The sequence below is a fragment of the Schistocerca serialis genome, chromosome 1 (assembly GCF_023864345.2).
Source record: "Schistocerca serialis cubense isolate TAMUIC-IGC-003099 chromosome 1, iqSchSeri2.2, whole genome shotgun sequence".
NCBI classification, from domain to species: Eukaryota; Metazoa; Arthropoda; class Insecta; order Orthoptera; family Acrididae; genus Schistocerca; species Schistocerca serialis.
Window position 1 is genome coordinate 870,308,304 of NC_064638.1, and position 24,113 is coordinate 870,332,416.

General features: G+C 43.3%; 1 protein-coding gene across 1 annotated transcript in view; it reads right to left on the minus strand.

Moving 5' to 3' along the window:
• Window positions 1-24,113, minus strand: part of LOC126441766 (sodium channel protein Nach-like) — a 193,252-nt gene that overhangs the window by 96,148 nt on the left and 72,991 nt on the right. The window contains 5 exon segments of the mRNA XM_050090691.1: window positions 3,265-3,371; window positions 7,650-7,689; window positions 10,692-10,702; window positions 11,567-11,684; window positions 22,052-22,105. Of these exon segments, the coding sequence (XP_049946648.1) occupies window positions 3,265-3,371; window positions 7,650-7,689; window positions 10,692-10,702; window positions 11,567-11,684; window positions 22,052-22,105 (330 nt within the window).

The following is a 24,113-nucleotide window of genomic DNA, read 5'->3' on the forward strand; positions in this document are numbered from 1 at the left end:
AGTCTCAACTCTCCAAAAGTATGTACTAGAACAAGGATGATCATTAAACAGCCATCGAAGAACATCATTGAAGGCGAAATTATGACTGGAAAGTACAAAGGACATACACTATTTATCCCCAGAATACCACTGATCTCTACTGCACTAGCATTCCAATTTAAAAGACTGCAATTTCCAATTAAATTAGCCTACAGTTTCACAATTACCAAAGTGCAAGCGCAAACTCTAAAATATTGCGCCATCAACCTCGAAGATTCCTGCTCGTCTACGGTCAACTATACGTAGGTTGCTCTCGAATAGCAACTTCGAAAAAAATGTACAGATATACCCCAGATAACAAAATGTAAACAAGTATTGTAAATAGTTAGAATATATTTTCAATATAATCTTTTGCCTCTTATGCTTTAAATTCTGTCCTTTTATTCCAACTACCACACAATCTCGTATCAACTCCCTGAGCGAAGCCGCGTAGCCCAGTGAGCCGTGTGTCGGCTCTCAAGTTCTGAGTCCTTCCATTCCATCGTTAATTGGTTCTTTCATATTTATCGTTATGCTGCGTACGATTCTGTTGCGATTCCCCTCTGGCGACGTGTCTGGTCTTATCGATCTTCGAGTCGTTGCTTCCTATTAGCCTTGTGTAATGGAATAAGATGGGGGGATGGCCGGTTTGTTGCCTAGCGGTGACGAGTCGGTCGGTCGGTCGGTTTTTAAAATCGGGAATTAGAGAATGTCGTACGATGGCACCGCGGGATGGGGTGGCGGTGGAGAGTTGGCTGTTGTTCCAAGAAGCCTCGTGGTTTATCCTGGCGGTGCGAGACGGGTGGGACTCGTTGACGGGACAAGGCTGTAAGCTCTTGCTGTGAGCACCCGGGGGCCACGGCTGTGGTTCCGAGTCACTACTTGGTGGGAGCGGCAACGGAAGTCTTTAAATTTTCGGTCTGGGGGCGGGAATGATGGACTAGTAACTCGCCTAACCGGAGGAGTGGTATTTCGCCGCCGTGGGTGCAGAGAAGACGATGGCTCCGGTGACAGAGCGCGTGGCTGCGTGACTGTGCCCAGTTGTACACGGTCGGGTGTGAGGAACCTTTGCATTGGAGTTCACCTGCTGTTTCTCTGATAAACTGCAAGTTAAGTTGGTTAAAAGTTTAGATGTTAATTGAAGAATTTTGGTTTGTGCAATCAGCGTCTTTTCTGGCTTGTGGCCTCCTGCGTTCGGATTTCCTATCCCTGTCGCCGGTGTAATTATAGACAGTGATCTTCTTATTAATACTGCCTGGGAGGAAGTGTATTTTTGGGCAGGGATTATGGTTCCTGATTTGATTCCTCCTCCTCCCCTGGCCTCGCGTGAGGATGTGATTGCTGAATGTGAGGCGTTGTGGGTCTGTTAGTCCGCTTCTAGCCTGAGCATCCTTCGGGAGACAATTGTGGCCGCCCTTACACCCGGTAGATTAATTATTTCTATCCCAGGACATTTTGGTGGCAGGACATGGTATTAAAGTTGTTAGTTATTGTAAAATGTTAAATGGCTGTGTTTTTCTCTGATTGTTTTTGGCCATTGTTTAAAAAGGTTAAGTTTGCCTTTCGTTGGTGGGTTTTTAAAATTACGTGGCTTTAAGATTGTTAGTTATTGTAAAAGGTGAATGACTGTATCTTTGATTGTTTTAATCTACTTGGCATCCTTTGAAAATGCTAGTTCTGCATTCCTGTTAGCGAGCCCATGTAATTTAATATTTTGTTGTGCCAAAGTTTAAAAGAAGTTGCCTCCCTACATGTTCGGTAGCGACATTGTATGCAAATTGGTGTTTTTTTGTTTCATTACGTGGAAAGTTTTAATTTTGTTATTAAATACTTTATCAAAGTCTGTTTTAAGTAAAATGGGTTGGCTATTAACGGTAAAGTAAAGTTTTTTTTAATTTCATTACTTGGAAAATTTTGATTTGTTATCAAATGTTTTATCAAACTCGGTTTTAAGTAAAATGGCTTGGCCGTTAACTGTAAAGTAAATTGTTTTGAAAAGGCACTCATGCCTACTAGCTTTTTTTGGATCTGTTCCTGATCAAGTGATAAAGAAATGACTTTTAATGGTTGAAGTAATCAATAAAGAAATTGTAAATTGCAACTCGACAGTAACCAACTAATTTTGGCCCCGTTTGCCAACTGGGGGTTTTCCTTGATTAATCTCTCGCGGTGGCGTTCTCGCTTCCCGAGCACGGGGTCCCGGGTTCGATTCCCGGCGGGGTCAGGGATTTTCTCTGCCTCGTGATGACTGGGTGTTGTGTGCTGTCCTTAGGTTAGTTAGGTTTAAGTAGTTCTAAGTTCTAGGGGACTGATGACCATAGATGTTAAGTCCCATAATGCTCAGAGCCATTTGAACCATTTTGAACCTTGATTAATCGTAACACCCATCTCACCCAGCTAGAGTTTAGATAAAGGTAATTGCAACAGAAAGAAATGAACTAGATTCCGCATTGTGAAGGTGTAAATTGTATGCAGTTTGATACTGTAACTGAAAAAGAAAAAATATTTGGCGCAAGGGCGACTCGAACATCGGCGGGTCTGTATATTGCCTCATCTCACTGACATGTGCAGTCCAGAGTTTATGGTACCCGTTCTTGGCCACACTGCACGCAGTTACAGCGTTACCAGAGCCTTGTTTTCTAAATCGCACTTCTATTAAACCTACTGACGGGACTAGGTTTTGCTAGATACACTTTTGTCTTGAATTGGAATGAGGAATCGCACCTTCAAGTATGGCATTTTTTCTTCACCCGGTCTATATGCGCCAGACGCCGTTACGATGTTTCATTGCGAATGCACAACAGTATACGAACACTTGTGCGAATACGGTTAGGCTGCTAGCAAATGGATTAATGGAGAGGGGGCGCTGGTCTGCAGCTTGCGACGTGTAGAGATTTGGGTCAGACGGGGAACGCGCAGTCGAGGCGACTGCTCACGTAAACTCCATAATCAAGGTTCGACTCCTTATCTAGCACCAATTTCCGTCTGTCGTCCATCAGCTTGCTCATTGCCCCATTGCAGCTAAATGTCTGAGATTTCTTTCGTCAGTAAGGTAAGTACATGGGGCTGGTATCTTAATACAAAAGGGCCTACTTTGATTTCTGTTAAAAGTAATCGTACAATGGCAATGGGAACAAAATTCTGCGCACTATTTAAATAAGAAGAATTAATTCCGGCAACAAAATATCAAAGAACTTTAGGACTGCAACATTTTCTCAGAAAACTTGGCGTTATGTTTGTACTCACTCATGAGATCGTACCAGTAGTACAGTGTGTCATGTTTCAGCCGCACAGAATCGGAACTCCCGAAGAACAGGTGGAAAACGCTGTGGTTTTTCAGCTCGATGCCTTCCCTGTAAAAGACATGAGTATTAATGTCTCAACTGTCGTTGTTTAGAATAAGATTGTAACACATATCCCAGTAATCAGTTGTGATAATGATAATGAGTTATGTCTGATTATTAAAGGGACGACTTCACGCTCCACTAGATCACAAAACATCTGACGTAGTGTCCGTGAGGAAGATTTAAAACACCATACACTCCATTACATAACGAAAGAGCGATTGCGAACTTCACTCACTGCAGTACGCCATGAAAAGTGCAGTTACACGAGGTGCCATGTTAGGATAGATAAGGTCTGGGCATCTTTAGGCAATGTTCAGAGAGAGGATTAAGTCTTTTGTAGACCGTCAGGAATTTATTCCGTCCTCAGATTACATTTTGGCGTCCCAGGATGAATTGAAAGGCTGCCAGCCAGTCTTGATTGGAGCGGTGGATGAACACCATAGAAAAGAAAGTTTACAATTTCTGGCCTAGGTCGCCAAAGGAATTCAGGGGGGAAACACGTCTGATCTATCTGGCTGCCTGAGCAAGAGCGGACTTTCAGGCTGGGCCAGAACTGCTTGGGGGATCTCAAATCGTTCTAGCGAAACACTGGGGGGGGTAAAATTAGAGGATTTCTGTCCGAATAAGATTGTGCGATCACGCTGCTGCTGCAGTCGCCACTAGTTGTACATTGCCACGTCAGGACAAAACAGAGACTTTCTAAAATGTCCACCAACCTACCATTTGAAGGTGACGTTTTCCCAGAACAGAGGCAGCACGTAGATCTTGAGTCCGCTGCTTTTGCTGTGCGGCTTTAATGGAGCTGCCAAGAAACAGTCTAAGGTTCTTTCTTACTCAAGTGATATGTTCCAAATTTCACAAGCGTGCCAGCTGTGTGTGATTATGCACCTTTCTTCAGACAAAATAGCAGACTTTACAATATGTGGAGTAGTAATGGGTACTCCTAGACAAATCACCGGCAAAGTTACTAGTAATTCTTTTTGTTCAAAGTTTACATTGCCTGGTAAAAAAGTGAAACATCCAGAAGACATTGTCGGATATCAATGTGCGCTCGTATACGTACACACCACCCGCGCGAACACTATGTGATCAAAAGTATTCTTACCCCCCCCCCCCTCAAAAAATACGTTTTTCATATTAGGTGCATTGTGCTCCTGTCTACTGCCACATACTCTATATCAGCGATCCCAGTAGCCATTAGACATCGTGAAAGAGCAGAATGGGGCGCTCTGCGGACCTCAAGGACATCGAACGTGGTCAGGTGATTAGGAGTCACTTGCGTCTTACGTCTGTACGAGAGATTTCTCCACACTCCTTAACATCCCTAGGTCCACTGTTTCCCATGTGATAGTGAAGTGAAAACGTGAAGGGACATGAACAGCACAAAATCGTACAGGTCGACCTCGCCTGTTGACTGACAAGAGACCACCTACAGTTGAAGAGAGTCGTAATGTGTAATAGGCAGACATCTATCCACACCATCACACAGAAATTCCAAACTGCATCAGGATCCACTGCAAGTACTATGAAAGTTAGGCTGAAGATGAGAAAACTTTGATTTCATGGTCGAGAGGCTGCTCATAAGCCACACATCACGCCGGTAAATGCCAAATGACGCCTCGCCTGGTGCAAGGGGCGTAAACATTGGACGATTGAACAGTAGAAAAACATTGTGTGGAGTGACGAATCACGGTAAATAATGTGGCGATCCGATGGCAGGGTGTAGGTATGGCGAATGTCCGGTGAATGCCAACTGCCATCGTGTGTAGTGCCAACAGTAAAATTCGGAGGCGGTGGTGTTATGGTGTGGTCGTGTTTTTCATGGAGGGGGCTTGCACCCCTTGCTGTTTTGCGTGGCACTATCCCAGCACAGGCCTACATTGATGTTTTAAGCACCTTCTTGCTTCCCACTGTTAAACAGCAATTCGGGAATGGCGATTGCATCGTTCAACACGATCGAGCACCTGTTCATAATTCACGGCCTTTGGCGGAGTGGTTACACGACAATAACATCCCTGTAATGGACTGGCCTGCACAGAGTCCTGACCTGAATCCTATAGAACACCTTTGGGATGTTTAGGAACGCCGACTTTGTGCCAAGTCTCACCGACCGACATCGATACCTCTCCTCAGTGCAGCACACCGTGAAGAATGAGCTGCCATTCCCCAAGAAACCTTCCAGCACATGATTGAACGCATGACTGCGAAAGTGGAAGCTGTCAAGGCTAAGGGTGGGCTAACACCATATTGAATTCCAGCATTAGCGATGCAGGGCGCTGAATGAAAACGATCTAATTAATGAATCGGTAACTAGAATTGACCTATGGGGGTCAATTCTACTTACCGATTCCAACTATTCGATGGTTCATAATTATGGACATTTTTGCAGTAAATTTGTGAACTATGTTTTTGTAGGATTTCTAGATTTCTTATCGATCTCAGAACTACTATGAAAAGCTAATAAATATTGTAGATATAAATTGCAAATTTTTATCTTTTTCATAGTAATGAAAAAATTAATACCACTTTTCATATGCATGCGCAATATGTTACATTTATTTACGTCCAGGGTCAACTGCCAGAGCCTGCAAATTCTTGTTATCTTCTGGCGTTGCTAATTTGGTATAGACAACTGTATCGTCTGCGAATAGCCTTAAAGAGCCTCCGATGCTTTCTACTAGATCATTTTTATATACTGTGAACAACAACAGTCCTATCACACTTCCCTATGGTACTCCGGATATTAACTTTACATCTGGCGATTTTGTTCCGTCAAGAGCAACGTGTTGAGTTCTACCTGCAAGAAAGTCTTTAATCCAGTCACAGGTCTGCTTCGATACTCTGTATAAGCTCGCATTTTTTTCGTTAAACGGCAATGCGGGACGGTGTCAAATGCTTTCCTGAAATCAAGGAACACAGCATCAACGTGAGCTCCGTTGTCCACTGCACTGTGGAGCTCACACAGGAACAGAGCGAGCTAAGTTTCGCAGTATCTCTGTTTGTAAAATTCATGTTCATTTTCCAAAACCGTCATAATTCTTGAGCATTAAACATGTTCCATAATTCTACAACAGCTAAGCGATTGTAGCTACTTTTCAATTCCGCGATCGGTTATCTCAGTATCTGCCATTTCGGTTTTCGTACGACGATCGAAAGGAGGGACAGTGTTACGATCTTCCGCGGTGAAACAACTTCGGAAGACCAAATTCAGTATTTCGGCCTTCTCTTTGTTACCTTCCGTGTCGATGACGGTGTGGTCGCTGAGAGTATGAATAGATGAGTTTGACCCACTTACTGATTTTACATAAGACCAAAATCTCTTAGGGTTCCTACTCCGGTCGGTTGACAACGTCTTACTTTCAAAATCATTGAACGCTTCTCATTGCTCTCTTTTCGCTCATTTCCGCTTCGTTCAGTTTATGTTTGTCAGCTGGGTTTTTACTTCTCTTGAATATGAGATGAAGTGCTCTTTGTTCACGTAGCGCTTTTCTAACACGGCTATTAAACCATGGTGGATCTTTTCCATCCCTTAAAACCTTATTCGGAACATACTTGTCTAGGGCATATTGAACGATGACTTGGATTTTTTTTCTGTTTGTTCTCCTTATTTTCGTCCTCATCACCGAATATTTGAAGCTTTCTATCTTTATTCGTGTCAGAGGTACACTAAAATGGACACATATACAATACATACGAAGAAAACTATGCAGTATTCACCCAGAATTGGGCAACTTTTGTAGCATCGGGTGCTGTAGACGTTAAGTCCTTTATGCTACAGCTGGTTGGGCATGAGTTACATTTGAAGAGATGCCGGGTTGTCTGTAATTCACCGCATTCGCACAGTGTTGTGTTGGCAGTTGGCAGTTGGAAGTTCCATTTAAGGAGATTGTCCCTCGATCTTGCGACTTCCGTTCGTGGTCTGTTCAAGGACTTCCAGTTGCCCCACTTCTCCATGTGTCCATGCGGTAGGGATTCTTGAGGTGTCATCCAGTTTGACAGGTGTAGGCATCTTTCTTTCCACTTGGTGTGTCGCGTAGCCGCAGCTGATCCTTCTAAGGGCTGTGAAGTCGTTAGGAAACTCTTCCTGGACTTCAGTCTTGGCTTGGCAGGCTGAAGTCGAAAGAGTGGATGTGAGGTCACTGTATCTGATTTATGCCTCTCGATGTCAGTGACGACCTCTCTTCTGATGTCACATGGAGCAATTCCAGCGAGACATTGAACTTTGTCCGTGGGGGTTGGCCTTAGGCAGCCTGTGACAATCCTACAGCTGTCATTTAAGGCTACATAAACCTGCTTTGCATGTACTGAATTGTACCACACTGGGCTAGCATACTCTCCTGCAGAATACCATAAGGCAAGAGCTGTTGTTCTTAATGTTTGTGAATGTGTACCCTAGTTCGATCCCGCCAGTTTCCGAAGAAGGCAGTTTCTGGAGGATACTTTCTGCTTCACCTTAAGACAATGCTCCTTGTAGGTCAGTGTAAGGTCGAAAGTGACCCCCAAATACCTGGGGTGTGAACAATATTCTAGCGCAACTTCATTCCAGAATATTTGATACTGACTGCTGAAATTTCTATGTTGTCACCCTTGCTGAGCAAATATATCTTCCTACCAGTCCACTTACTTACGTTTTCCAGAAATATTTTATTTTATTAAGAACATCGCCCAATTTTCACACAATAGAAATTTTTATTTGCTTTATGATTTTACCTGTATCATTTTACCCACGTTGTAGGCTTTGTTCTGCTACTACAAGAAAACTTCACTCATTTCAAGAAGAGACGAAAAATAAATGTAATAAAGGAATTGGAAGCGTTGTGGCATCATGAGCTGTGACGACAACGGTAGCAGGTTCGTGTGCACTCCCTTCAATTTTTCTTAAGATTTTGTTTTCTATAAGATTTTGGGTCTTTTTAATTTTTTTAATAGAAGTATTGTCTCAAAAATCGATGTTATTTATTACGAATAATGAATTTTCTACAATTCTGGAATGTTTCCCCAGTGTCTAGAAATCTTAACGTGACTGCCAGTCTATGTCAGCAGGAAAACACTAGTTACATACGAAGTTTTTGGTATTATGAAACATTCTGCGAAATATATAACCTATCCATGATTTTACGGACTTCCTCAGGTTTGTATCTCGCCGGTAAACGTCTCTTTCAATGATGGTGAGAATCTTCGAAAAATATATCCTTTTCCATTCATATGAAATTATGAAAGGAATCTCAATCTCGAAATATATGTGAAGAAATACGTCATTTCAGAGTGTTGGGAGTCAATGCAACACCTAGAATATGGATATTATGCATGAGCAAACTGACATGAGACACTATAGCTTAACCATATTCCATTTAAAACCGAAAATGGGGTGAAAATTAATTTGACTTAACGAATAACTCCTACTAGTATGTATCACAGATAGTTGTACACTATTATGTAATGTTCGCTATTCAAGTCATCGACGAATCCAGAATTTATTTTACGTGCGTCATTTTCGTAAAGAAACCGTGTGATCTGAGAGCCAAATAACGACCGTTGAAGTGCTCTGAGAGCAGAGTCACGTTAACCAGGTCGTCCCGTGCGTGCACAGCGCTCTCTCTTGTGAGGTCGGATGTCCCGTCCGAGTCCACATCCACATTAGCTGCTTCGTCCCGTTTGGGGACGGCTTTAGACTGGCTGCCTCCGCATCAGCGGTGTTCTGACACCTCCATTGGGGACACACAGACTGCGGGCCACAACTCCTGTCCTGGCCGCGTACATCCAAACCCACCTCACCGCCCGTGCCACCACGGGTACCAAAGACCCGAAATCGACAGCGAGAGAGAGTGGGTATATGAGACACGTCATTCATCAGAACCTCTCCTCTTCCCCGACGTCCGCGATCGGACCGACACCTCTGCCCCTCTACTCGCTCCTGGCTTCCAGTACTTGGACAACATTGCACACATGGAACTCAACACCCCCATCACCACTCAAGACATGGTAGCCACACTTCACACTAAATGCAACACCGCTCCCGGTCACGACTGTCACCTACCGCCATCTCTGTGAGGGTCCCATTTCCTTCCTTACCATCCTAACCAGTCTTTATAATGTGGTCCTCTCTACTGGTTTCTACCCCGACCTGTGGAAAACCTCCCGGATCCTGATGTTCCCCAAGCCTGACAAACTGCCTCCTGATGTTTCCTCCTGCCTTCCTCTCAGCCTCACCTCGGTCTTCAGCAAGGTTTTGGAGTTCATCCTCACCAGCCACATCCACCAACACCTCCACCTGCACCTCCTCCCCCTTACCCAATGTGGCTTCTGCTCCTCCTTCTCAGCTGATGACCTTCTCCTGTATCTCACTCACCTCCTCTCGGACCAACTGAATTCCTGTCGTTCCACCATCTTCGTCTCCCTCAATCTAGAATGTGGCTAAGACTGATCGCCTCCTTCCTCTCTCATCGCCCTTCCTATGTTACCCTCCACAATACAGACTCCTATACCTTCTAACCCTCTGCCGGTGTGCCCAAGGCTCCATCCTCTCCCCTCTTCTCTCCCTCCTCTATACGGTGGCCATGCTGTCACCCCAACCCCCATCTACCTTCTCCAGTATGCTGATGACACCACCTTCCTTGCCCTCGCCCCCACCCTCCAACGCTCCCAGCGCCTTCTCCAATGCCAACTTGACCTATTCATCGCTTGGTCCAACCAGTGGCTGCTAAAGGTCAATCCTTCAAAAACCCAGGCAATCGTCGTAGGCAACACCACCCCTTCCTTCTGTCTCCTGCATTTTTACTTTACCATATATGGCTGTCCCATTAACCTTACCACCACCCTCAAGTACTGTGATGTCATCCTCGACTGCCACCTTTCCTGGAGCCCCCATCTCCGGACAGTCCAAGCCAAGGCACATACCTGACTCTGTCTCCTTAAACTCCTATCTAGCCGAACATTGGGTTTGGACCCCTCCACCATCCTCCACACCTATAAATCCCTCATCCGCCTCATCCTTTGCTATGCCCACTCTGCATGGACATCCGCCCCTCCCACCTAGTACAAGTCCCTCCAAATTCTGGAATGCCATGCACTCCGCCTCACCTATTGCATCTGTCTCCCATCCATATGCTGATGCTATACAACTTGATTCCCTTCCTGCAATTCATTTTCCTCGAATGGATACGGGTCCTTTACACCTCCCACAAGCTTGATCCTCCCCACCTGTTGTCTCTCCCATCCTCTCCCACCCCACCCAACTGCCATGCCTGTACCATTGCATCCCACCTGATCTCCATCTTCACACTCTCCATACCCTTGCCCAAGGTGGCTTCTGCCAACTCCCCCTACCTGATGATGTCCTCGTTCCTTCTACATACCCCTCCTACCAGCCCTAATCCTCCCCTCCCTCTCCCCTTTCCCCCCTTTCCTCCAGGGCTCCCTCGCTTCTCTTTCTCACCATCCTTTCTTCCTCCCCCCTCCCCTCTCCCATTTTTCCCGCTTCCTCCCCCCTCATGGGCTTCCACACCTGACCCTACCCTCTCCCCTCCCCTCCTCTCCCCTCTCTCTTCTTCTTTCCCACTGGCTTCTCTCCCACCTTCCCCCCCCCCCTTGTGTTCCCTACACCAAGTGGCAGCCCCCCCCCCCCCATCTCATCAAGTGTGTTCAGTGTTTTCTGTGCCAAAGATCGTCACCAGTGTTTAGTGCAACGGTGTTTTCTTTGTTTCTGTGAGTTAGTGTTGTCTTCGGTGTGCTCCTTCATTCGAGTGTAAAACTGATTACCTTCGTTTGTGTGCACTGTGGACCTTGTTTCTGAAACCAGTGCCTTCCAACGAACGCCTTCGTTACTATTCTTGCGTGTGTCTTTTGTTTCTAACATTCATGTATTTCGTTTTCTATGTCTCCATGTTCGCTATATGTTTTTTCTGCTGGCCGAAGAGCGGCATCTGTACGCCGCTGCCGGCCCACGTTTGTATAAAGGGAAAATACAATAAAGAAAAAAAATCAGAACCTCCTTAAGATGACAAGTCAACTTGCCAAAATATAGCACCATTTGGACGACGCCACCAGGCCGAATACCTCATGACATTTCAAAAGCAAGCTATGTTTCACACGAATTGCTTGTCCTGGGAAATTTCACTAGTTTTGTAAACAACATAATTCCGTGAACCTACAGGAACTGGGAGCCGTGGTCGTGGTGGGCCATGATGGGCGAGAAGGTGGACTGCAGGCTGTAGGCGGTGTCGGTGCACGCCGGCCGGCACTCGACGCACGATATCGAGTCCTCCCGCTCCGCCTCCAGGCCTGCGATGTCGTCGGTGGGCCGAAGCGTCAGCCACTTCTCTGCAAAACAAAACACGGCGGGCGCGTAAGTGCCGTAGCAAACCCAAAGTTTGCAAAACGTTATATCCTGTTCAGAGATTTGTTGACCAAATCTCCGCAGAAGATTCCATCACGTCTCCTAATAGAAATGTATTTAGAGTTAATAGTACATATTATCTCTCAAATCTGTTCATTTTCTATATAATCTGTGTCATGTTGAAATGTGTGTGAATTCGTAAGGGACCAAACTGCTGAGGTCATCGGTCCCTGAACTTACACACTACTTAAACTAACTCATGCTAAGGACAACACATACACCTATGCCCGAGGGAGGAATCGAACCTCCGGCGGGAGGGGCCGCGCAATCCGTGACGTGACGCCCCAAAACGCGCGGCCACTCCGCGCAGTAATCTACGTCATGGTCCATCACTTACTACTTATATAATGGGGCCAGACTGGTTCGTCTCTATCACCAAGTCGCACACCTTACATCTCACATGACAGGCATATGTACACAGGTGTGACAAAAGTTAACGGACAGCGGTATGGATACATACAGATGGCGGTGGTATCGCTCACACAAGGTATAAAAGGGCAGTGCACTGGTGGAGTTGTCATTTGTACTCAGGTGATCCAAGTGAAGAGGTTTCCGATGTGATTATGACCGCACGACGGGAATCAACCGACTTTGAAATCGGAATGGTATTTGGAGCTAGACGCATGGGATATTCCATTTCGGAAGCCGCTAGGGATTTCTATATTGTGAGATCTACTGTATCAAGAGTGTGCCGAGAATACCACATTTCAGGTATTACCAAATTTTAGGCATTACAGCGCAGTGGCCGACGGCCTTCACTTAAAGATCGAGAGCAGCGGCATCTGCCTTGAGTTGTCAGTGCTAACAGACAAGCAACACTGCATGAAATAACCGCAGAAATCAATGTGGGACGTAAGACGAACGTATCCGTTAGGATAATGTGGCGAAATGAGGCGTTAGTAGTCTGTGGTAGCAGGCTGCAGACGTGAGTGTCTTTGCTAAGACATCGCCTGCAGCGCCTCTCCTGGGCTCGTGGCCGTATCGGTTGGACCCCAGATGACTGGAAAACCGTGGCCTGGTCAGATGAGTCCTGATATCAGTTACAAGAGCTGATGGTAAGGTTCTAGTGTGGCTCAGACTCCATGAAGCCATGAATCGGGCTGTAACAAGTCTCAGTGCAGGCTAGTGAAGGCTCCATAATGGTGCGAGCTGTTTTTACATGGAACTGAAGAAATGATGAGGGGACATAATCAGGAGGTTAGTTCGTGCACAAAAACCAACACCGGAAACACCTTCGCAATTGTGGACAGCTCAGAGGTAGCATGGCTCAATATTTCTGCAGGGGACTCCCAGCGGCTTGTTGAGACCATGTCACGTCGAGATGCTGCAATACCCCGGACTAAAGGATGTCAGACACGATATTAGGAGGTACCCCGACTTTATATTTTACTCACAGCAAGTAGTGGCAACACATGAGAGTACTTTATCGTATCAGACTGTACTAACACTGATACGAAAATTAAAAAAAAAGGGAAGAAAAACTGGGAAAGACAAGGAAAAGGAAGAAAAAGGAGTAAAAAGTTTCAAAGAAAGATATGAGAGTTATTCTAAACTATGTGGGTACTATAGGGATGAGGAACAGAATTTCCACTTCTCCCCCGCTACCAACCCCATTTTTTTTCATTTGTTCTGATTTTAAGCAGCATCAAAGTAATTACCAGAACATTAGTTTCAGAGACTGAAATGGGGTATCGGTTCTCATAAAATGTCGAAACTGAGAAGTGTACGAGGGTAATCCCAAAAGTATGATCTATTTTTTTACAAGTACATAGACCTGTTTATTTCTACAATGGTTCACATCAGTTTACAGCTTGAACATTTACCTATTTTTCGACATAATCACCGTTTCTGTCGATGCATTTCTGATGACGCTGTGGCAGTTTTTGTATGTCCATGTCATACCAGCACGCCGCCATGCTGTTCAGAAAGTTATGAACCTCTTCTTTCACCTCGTTGTCGGAGCTGAATCGCTTTCCGGCCAAATGTTCTTTTAACGAGAGAACAGGTGATAGTCACTGGGTACCAAGTCAGGACTATAGGATTGTTGTTGTTGTTGTTGTTGTGGTCTTCAGTCCTGATACTGGTTTGATGCCGCTCTCCATGCTACCCTATCCTGTGCAACTTTCTTCATCTCCCAGTACTTACTGCAACCCACATCCCTCTGAATCTGCCTAGTGTATTCGTCTCTTGGTCTCCCTCTACGATTTTTACCCTCCACGCTGCCGTCCAATGCTAAATTTGTGATCCCTTGATGCCTCAGAACATGTCCTACTAACCGGTCCCTTCTTTTTGTCAAGTTGTGCCACATACTTCTCTTGTCCCCAATTCTATTCAATACTTCATCATTAGTTATGTGATCTACCCATCTAACCTTCAGCATTCTTCTAAAGCACCACATTTCGAACGCTTCTATTCTCTTCTTGTCCAAACTATTTATCGTCCATGTCTCACTTCCATACATGGCCACACTCCATACCAATACTTTCAGAAACGACTTCCTGACACTTAAATCAATACTCGATGTTAACAAATTTCTCTTCTTCAGAAATGCTTTCCTTGCCATTGCCAGTCTATCCTCTCTACTTCGACCATCATCAGTTATTTTGCTCCCCAAATAGCAAAACTCCTTTACTACGTTAAATGTCTCATTTCCTAATCTAATTCCCTCAGCAAAACCCGATTTAATTCGACTACATTCCATTATCCTCGTTTTGCTTTTGTTGATGTTCATCTTACATCCTCCATTCAAGACACTGTCCATTCCGTTCAACTGCTCTTCCAAGTCCTTTGCTGTCTCTGATAGAATTACAATGTCGTCGGCGAACCCCAAAGTTTTTATTTTTTCTCCGTGGATTTTAATACCTACTCCGAATTTTTCTGTTGTTTCCTTTACTGCTTGCTCAATATACAGATTGAATAACATCGGGCAGAGGCTATAACCCTGTCTCACTCCCTTCCGAACCACTGCTTCCCTTTCATGCCCCTCGACTCTTATAACTGCCATCTGGTTTCTGTACACATTGTAAATAGCCTTTCGCTCCCTGTATTTTACCCCTGCCACCTTCAGAGTTTCGAAGAGAGTATTACAGTCAACATTGTCAAAAGATTTCTCCAAGTCTACAAATGCTAGAAACGTACGTTTGCCTTTCCTTAATCTATCTTCTAAGATAAGTCGTAAGGTCAGTATTGCCTCACGTGTTCCAATATTTCTACGGAATCCAAACTGATCTTCCCCGAGGTCGACATCTACCAGTTTTTCCATTCGTCTGTAAAGAATTCACGTTACTATTTTGCAGCTGTGACTTATTAAACTGATAGTTCGGTAATTTTTACATCTGTCAACGCCTGCTTTCTTTGGAATTGGAATTATTATATTCTTCTTGAAGTCTGAGAGCATTTCGCCTGTCTCATACATCTTGCTCACCAGATGGTAGAGTTTTGACAGGACTGGCTCTCCCAAGGCCCGCAGCAGTTCTAATGGATTGTTGTCTACTCCCGGGGCCTTGTTTCGACTCAGGTCTTTCAGTGCTCTTTCAAACTCTTCACGCAGTATCGTATCTCCCATTTCATCTTCATCTACATCCTCTTCCATTTCCATAATATTGTCCTACAGTACATACTCCTTCCACCTTTCTGGTTTTCCTTCTTTGCTTAGAACTGAGTCTCCATCTGAGCTCTTGATATTCATACAAGTGGTTCTCTTTTCTCCAAAGGTCTCTTTAATTTTCCTGTAGGCAGTATCTATCTTACCCCTAGTGAGATAAGCCTCTACATCCTTACATTTGTCCTCTAGCCATCCCTGCTTAGCCATTTTGCACTTCCTGTCGATCTCATTTTTGAGACGTCTGTATTCCTTTTTGCCTGCTTCATTTACTGCATTTTTATATGTTCTCCTTTCATCAATTAAGTTCAATATTTCTCCTGTTACCCAAGGAGTTCTACTAGCCCTCGTCTTTTTACCTACTTGATCCCCTGCTGCCGTCACTACTTCATCCCTCAGAGCTACCCATTCTTCTTCTACTGTACTTCTTTCCCCCATTCCTGTCAATTGTTCCCTTATGCTCTCCCCGAAACTCTGTACAACCTCTGGTTGTTTCAGTTTATCCAGATCCCATCTCCTTAAATTCCCACCTTTTTGACGTTTCTTCAGTTTTAATCTACAGTTCATAACCAATAGATTGTGGTCAGAGTCCACATCTGCCCCTGGAAATGTCTTACAATTTAAAACCTGGTTCCTAAATCTCTGTCTTACCATTATATAATCTATCTGAAACCTTCCAATATCTCCAGACCTCTTACCATGCATACAACCCTCTTTCATGATTCTTGAGCCAAGTGTTAGCTATGATTAAGTTATGCTCTGTGCAAAACTCTACCAGGCGGCATCCTCTTCCATTTCTTAGCCCCAATCCATATTTACCTACTATGTTTCCTTCTCTCCCTTTTCCTACTCTCGAATTCCAGTCACCCATGACTATTAAATTTTCGTCTCCCTTCACTACCTGAATAATTTCTTTTATCTCATCATACATTTCTTCAATTTCTTCATCATCTGCAGAGCTAGTTGGCATATAAACTTGTACTACTGTAGTAGGTGTGGGCTTCGTGTCTATCTTGGGTGGGTGAGTGATTATGTTCCACTAAAACTGTTGCAGGAGAGCAACGGTTTCCCGAGCGATGCGTGGGCGAGCGTTGTCACGGAGAATGTGTACACTCTTGCTCAACATTCCTCTTCTCCGGTACTGAATTGCGCGTTTGAGTTTTTTCAGAGTCTAACAGTACCTGTCAGCGTTAATTGTGGTCCCAGCGATTCAGCTTCGACGACGAGGTGAAAGAAGAGGATCATAACTTTCTGAACAGCATGGCGGCGAGCTGGTATGACATGGACATACAAAAACTGCCACAGACTCTACAAAAATGCATCGACAGAAATGGCGATTATGTCGAAAAATAGCTAAATGTTCACCCTGTAAACTGATGTAAACCATTCTAGATATAAACAGGTCTATGCACTTATAAAAAAATAGGAGACCTTACTTTTGGGATTACCCTCGTACATTGATACCGCAATATACACAGCCATTTATGAAACTAGTTTTCGCAACGCTAGTTTCAAGAAACGGGTTTCGTAACGCACAGTCTCTGGGGAAACTAGGTTTCGGATATTTATTTAACTGTGCCTCGTGCTACCAAAAACGTTAAGTATTCGTATATGTTTGGGGGTGGGGGGGGGTGGGTTGGGTTCTTTGGGGAAGGAGACCAGACAGCGAGGTCATCGGTCTGGTCGGATTAGGGAAGGATGGGGAAGGAAGTCAGCCGTGCCTTTTCAAAGGAACCATCCCGGCATTTGCCTGGAGCGATTTAGGGAAATCACGGAAAACCTAAATCAGGATGGCCGGACGCGGGATTGAACCGTCGTCCTCCCGAATGCGACGGTATTTGTTATCGACACAATATTTCTCTGAAGAGAGCTTTTCTCCTTTACGCTTGACACAAGCCTTGTAGAAAATAACATACTAAATTTAAAACACCGTCTTTAATGTGACGACGGATCAACTGCAAACTAATATTATGAAAAAATATTGTTATTTTAGTTATACGTTTCCCGGCGTAGTTATATTAAATCGATGACCTGTGTTAAAATTTTTATGATTCTAGAAGGACCTGCCAAAGTGCAGACATCAGTCATAATTATGATAAGTTGGACGTAATTTTGTATGAGTGCTGTTATCCTCGAAATATACAAGAGTATGAACACGTTAGACCACGAGTACACGAAAATAACTGTAACTATTTCGTATATTCAGCCCAACTGTGACTTTCCCCCGTTATCTGATACATTAACGGGTGCATGTAGAGCGCTACTTGATTCCATTCGGACGGTGTACGGCTCTGCACGTCTCTGCACAAACTATATGGTGTAGCGTAAATAATAGCTGCGACAACTGAATGGATTTTCCGAAGACCAGTGTCAGTTGCAAAGCGATTTAGAAAAGATTGCTGTATGGTGCGAACCATGGACCTTGCCGTTGGTGGGGAGGCTTGCGTGCCTCAGCGATACAGATAGCCGTACCGTAGGTACAACCACAATGGAGGGGTATCTGTTGAGAGGCCAGACAAACGTGTGGTTCCTGAAGAGGGGCAGCAGCCTTTTCAGTAGTTGCAAGGGCAACAGTCTGGATGATTGACTGATCTGGCCTTGTAACAATAACCAAAACGGCCTTGCTGTGCTGGTACTGCGAACGGCTGAAAGCAAGGGGAAACTACGGCCGTAATTTTTCCCGAGGGCATGCAGCTTTACTCTATGATTAAATGATTATGGCGTCCTCTTGGGTAAAATATTCCGGAGGTAAAATAGTCCCCCATTCGGATCTCCGGGCGGGGACTACTCAAGAGGATGTCGTTATCAGGAGAAAGAAAACTGGCATTCTACGGATCGGAGCGTGGAATGTCAGATCCCTTAATCGGGCAGGTAGGTTAGAAAATTTAAAAAGGGAAATGGATAGGTTAAAGTTAGATATAGTGGGAATTAGTGAAGTTCGGTGGCAGGAGGAACAAGACTTTTGGTCAGGTGACTACAGGGTTATAAACACAAAGTCAAATAGGGGTAATGCAGGAGTAGGTTTAATAATGAATAGGAAAATAGGAATGCGGGTAAGCTACTACAAACAGCATAGTGAACGCATTATTGTGGCCAAGATAGATACGAAGCCCACACCTACTACAGTAGTACAAGTTTATATGCCAACTAGCTCTGCAGATGACGAAGAAATTGAAGAAATGTATGATGAAATAAAAGAAATTATTCAGATAGTGAAGGGAGACGAAAATTTAATAGTCATGGGTGACTGGAATTCGAGTGTAGGAAAAGGGAGAGAAGGAAACGTAGTAGGTGAATATGGATTGGGGCTAAGAAGTGAAAGAGGAAGCCGCCTGATAGAATTTTGCACAGAGCACAACTTAATCATAGCTAACACTTGGTTTAAGAATCATGATAGAAGATTGTATACATGGAAGAACCCTGGAGATACTAAAAGGTATCAGATAGATTAAATAATGGTAAGACAGAGATTTAGGAACCAGGTTTTAAATTGGTAAGACATTTCCAGGGGCAGATGTGGACTCTGACCACAATCTATTGGTTATGACCTGTAGATTAAAACTGAAGAAACTGCAAAAAGGTGGGAATTTAAGGAGATGGGACCTGGATAAACTGAAAGAACCAGAGGTTGTACAGAGTTTCAGGGAGAGCATAAGGGAACAATTGAAAGGAATGGGGGAAAGAAATACAGTAGAAGAAGAATGGGTAGCTCTGAGGGATGAAGTAGTGAAGGCAGCAGACGATCAAGTAGGTAAAAAGAAGAGGGTTAGTAGAAATCCTTGGGTAACAGAAGAAATATTGAATTTAATTGATGAAAGGAGAAAATATAAAAATGCAGTAAATGAAGCAGGCAAAAAGGAATTCAAACGTCTCAAAAATGAGATCGACAGGAAGTGCAAAATGGCTAAGCAGGCAGGAATGGCTAGAGGACAAATGTAAGGATGTAGAGGCTTATCTCACTAGGGGTAAGATAGATACTGTCTACAGGAAAATTAAAGAGACCTTTGGAGATAAGAGAACCACATGTATGAACACCAAGAGCTCAGATGGAAACCCAGTTCTAAGCAAAGAAGGGAAAGCAGAAAGGTGGAAGGAGTATATAGAGAGTCTATACAAGGGCGATGCACTTGAGGACAATATTATGGAAATGGAAGACGATGTAGATGAAGATGAAATGGGAGATACGATACTGCGTGAAGAGTTTGACAGAGCACTGAAGGACCTGAGTCGAAACAAGGCCCCCGGAGTAGACAACATTTCATTGGAACTACTGACGGCCTTGGGAGAGCCAGTCCTGACAAAACTCTACCATCTGGTGAGCAAGGTGTATGAAACAGGCGAAATACCCTCAGACTTCAAGAAGAATATAATAATTCCAATCCCAAAGAAAGCAGGCGTTGACAGATGTGAAAATTACCGAACAATCAGTTTAATAAGCCACAGCTGCAAAGTACTAACACGAATTCTTTACAGACGAATGGAAAAACTAGTAGAAGCCGACCTCGGGGAAGATCAGTTTGGATTCCGTAGAAATACTGGAACACGTGAGGCAATACTGACCTTACGACTTATCTTAGAAGAAAGATTAAGGAAAGGCAAACCTACATTTCTAGCATTTGTAGACCTAGAGAAAGCTTTTGACAATGTTGACTGGAATACTCTCTTTCAAATTCTAAAGGTGGCAGGGGTAAAATACAGGGAGCGAAAGGCTATTTACAACTTGTACAGAAACCAGATGGCAGTTATAAGAGTTGAGGGACATGAAAGGGAAGCAGTGGTTGGGAAGGGAGTAAGACAGGGTTGTAGCCTCTCCCCGATGTTATTCAATCTCTATATTGAGCAAGCAGTAAAGGAAACAAAAGAAAAATTTGGAGTAGGTATTAAAATCCATGGAGAAGAAATAAAAACTTTGAGGTTCGCCGATGACATTGTAATTCTGTCACAGACAGCAAAGGACTTGGAAGAGCAGTTGAACGGAATGGATGGTGTCTTGAAGGGAGGATATAAGATGAACATCAACAAAAGCAAAACGAGGATAATGGAATGTAGTCGAGTTAAGTCGGGTGATGCTGAGGGTATTAGATTAGGAAATGAGACACTTAAAGTAGTAAAGGAGTTTTGCTATTTGGGGAGCAAAATAACTGATGATGGACGAAGTAGAGAGGATATAAAATGTAGACTGGCAATGGCAAGGAAAGCGTTTCTGAAGAAGAGAAATTTGTTAACATCGAGTATAGATTTAAGTGTCAGGAAGTTATTTCTGAAAGTATTTGTATGGAGTGTAGCCATGTATGAAAGTGAAACATGGACGGTAAATAGTTTGGACAAGAAGAGAATAGAAGCTTTTGAAATGTGGTGCTACAGAAGAATGCTGAAGATTAGATGGGTAGATCACATAACTAATGAGGAAGTATTGAATAGGATTGGGGAGAAGAGAAGTTTGTGGCACAACTTGACCAGAAGAAGGGATCGGTTGGTAGGACATGTCCTGAGTCATCAAGGGATCACCAATTTAGTATTGGAGGGCAGTGTGGAGGCTAAAAATCATAGGGGGAGACCAAGAGATGAATACACTAAGCAGATTCAGAAGGATGTAGGTTGCAGTAGGTACTGGGAGATGAAGAAGCTTGCACAGGATAGAGTAGCATGGAGAGCTGCATCAAACCAGTCTCGGGACTGAAGACCACAACAACAACAACAACAACAACATGGTGTGGCAGGTGGCAGTTGACGCTAAATAACGAAAAGTGTGAGGTGATCCACATGAGTTTCAAAAGAAATCCGTTGGATTCGATTACTCGATAAATAGTACAATTCTCAAGGCTGTCAATTCAACTAAGTACCTGGGTGTTAAAATTACGAACAACTTCAGTTGGAAAGACCACATAGATAATATTGTGGGGAAGGCGAGCCAAAGGTTGCGTTTCATTGGCAGGACACTTAGAAGATGCAACAAATCCACTAAAGAGACAGCTTACACTACACTCGTTCGTCCTCTGTTAGAATAATGCTGCGCGGTGTGGGATCCTTACCAGGTGGGATTGACGCAGGACATCTTCCGAATGCGAAAATATTTTGTTGATCCCAACCTACATAGGTAGGAATGATCATCAAAATAAAATAAGAGAAATCAGAGCTCGAACAGAAAGGTTTAGGTGTTCGTTTTTCCCGCGCGCTGTTCGGGAGTGGAATGGTAGAGAGATAGTATGATTGTGGTTCGATAAACCCTCTGCCAAGCACTTAAATGTGAATTGCAGAGTAGTCATGTAGATGTAGATGTTTACGAGCAAAAACAGTCAGCGACAACTTGGAACGCATTAAACTCTTTAATTTGTGAAAGATATGTGAAGCAATCTGTTTCAGTGTCACTGTTTCCTTGGTGGTTGTTACTGAAAGGCAAACAGATGAAATAGTTCACAATCGATGTCTGTGGCTTAGTGAGTCTATGAGGATGGAAAAGTAGGTTATATTTTCAGCTACACGTCACAGTTATCCCTCCAAAGGTGTGAGTTACTTCCGTATTTCCCACGAACTAACCACAAACAGCTGGTGCTGTACTGCTTGTGCGGACGATATGGGGTTGTAAGAGGTACAGCACTGGGAACTATATACTAAGGAAACAACTTTAACACAACTAAGTAGACGGAATAAAATCTTATTTCGTTCGTATGCTTCAGGAAGATCACTTACCTCTGTACTTTGAGAGGCATTGTATGTCCAGTACATTACACTCTCTTGTGTTGCCTGAAATAAAGAAAAGGTCAAGTTATAAAATGTTAAGAAACTTTTGCTGCACAAATTCTTAATTTTTTTATATCATCACACTTATTTTCTGAATACTCTGCACCTCTCAAATTTTTGGTGTCCGCTAAATGATACATCTGCGTGAAAACCTTGTAGTCGGGCAGCTTCAGACACGAACTGTAACATTTGCTATAAAATTGTTTTCACCTTTTATATGATAAAGTGATGCTCAGGAATGCTAATTTTGATGGGTGTCACTTTGACATCCTTAAGCAACTGTTTTATGGCGTAATTTTATTCAAGATTTTGAAATCTTCCAAAGAAAACAGAAAATAATTATTCGTTAGTAAAAAATTATAAGGTTAGAAGATTTGATGCGTTTACAAGTTTAAATTTGCAGCTTAATTCAGTATTTGTACACCAGAAGATTACAGTAATGTTACGTCTTACACGGAAAAACTTTGTCGACTAAGATAAAATATGTTAAAATACTGCCACCACTGAGTTTTGTTTAATGTTACATTTTTGTAATGGTATCAGTAAAAATTTTCCTCAGCTCTGTCGCATGTCAAAGTGTCAACATCATTTTCAACATCACTTTCATCACTGCTGATACAGTTCACGCTATTTGTCTCTGAATATGCACATTTACAATATGCCAAAGCGGCAGCCGCCACAATATGAACTTTTGCAGGTCCAACTATCATCGTTAGAAGAAAAGAAACTTTATACCAAATGTTACTGTGCTATTAATTTGTACACTGATCCCTGTCGGACTACTATGTAATATTCCGAATTTTTTCTGAATCTATATTCCCAACAGCGTTAAAAGATCTGGAACAGCATCGGGTGTGTTAGTTCATATTTTATTACTAATTTAATACTAAGGAAACTAGAGCCAGAGCTCAACCTGAAATGAAACTGCAGTGCTGGATGGAATATAATTTGCTTTTGACTAGGCTAACGCAAACCAATGAGCTCTTATTACATTATTCAGTTGTTTTGTGGTTGTGGTCTTCAGTCCAGAGACTGGTTTGAAGCAGCTCTCCATGCTACTCTATCTTGTGCAAGCTTCTTCACTGCAACGTACATCCTTTTGAATCTGCTTAGTGTATCCATCTCTTTGTCTCCCTCTATGATTTTTACCCTCCACGATGCCCTCCAACACTAAATTGGTGATCCCTTGATGCCTCAGAACATGTGCTACCAACCGATCCCTTCTTCTACTTAAGTTGTGTCACAAATTTCTCTTCTCCCCAATTCTATTCAGTACCTCCTCATTAGTTATGTGATCTACCCATCTAATCTTCAGCATTCTTCTGCAGCACCACATTTCGAAAGCTTCTACTCTCTTCTTATCCAAACTACTTATCGTCCATGTTTCACTTCCATACATGGCTACGCTCCATACAAATACTTTCAGGAAGGACTTCCTTACACTTAAATCTATACTTGATGTTAACAAATTTCTCTTCTTCAGAAACGCTTTCCTTTCCATTGCCAGTCTACATTTTATATCCTCTCTACTTCGTCCATCATCAGTTATTTTGCTCCCCAAATAGCAAAACTCATTTAGTACTTTAAGTGTCTCATTACCAAATCTAATTCCCTCAGCATCACCTGACTTAATTCGATTACATTCCATTATCCTAGTTTTGCTATTGTTGATGTTCATCTTATATCCTCCTTTCAAGACACTCTCCATTCCGTTGAACTGCTCTTCCAGGTTCTTTGCTGTCTCTGACAGAATTACAATGTCATCGGCGAACCTCAAGGTTTTTATTTCTTCTCCATGACTTTAATTCCTACTCCGAATTTTTCTTTTGTTTCCTTTAGTGCTTGTTCAATATACAGATTAACATCGGGGATAGGCTACAATCCTGTCTCACTCACTTCCCAACCACTGATTTCCTGTCATGCCCCTCTATTTTTATAACTGCCATCTGGTTTCTGTACAAATTGTAAATACACTTTTGCTCCCCGTATTTGACCCCGGCCACCTTCAGAA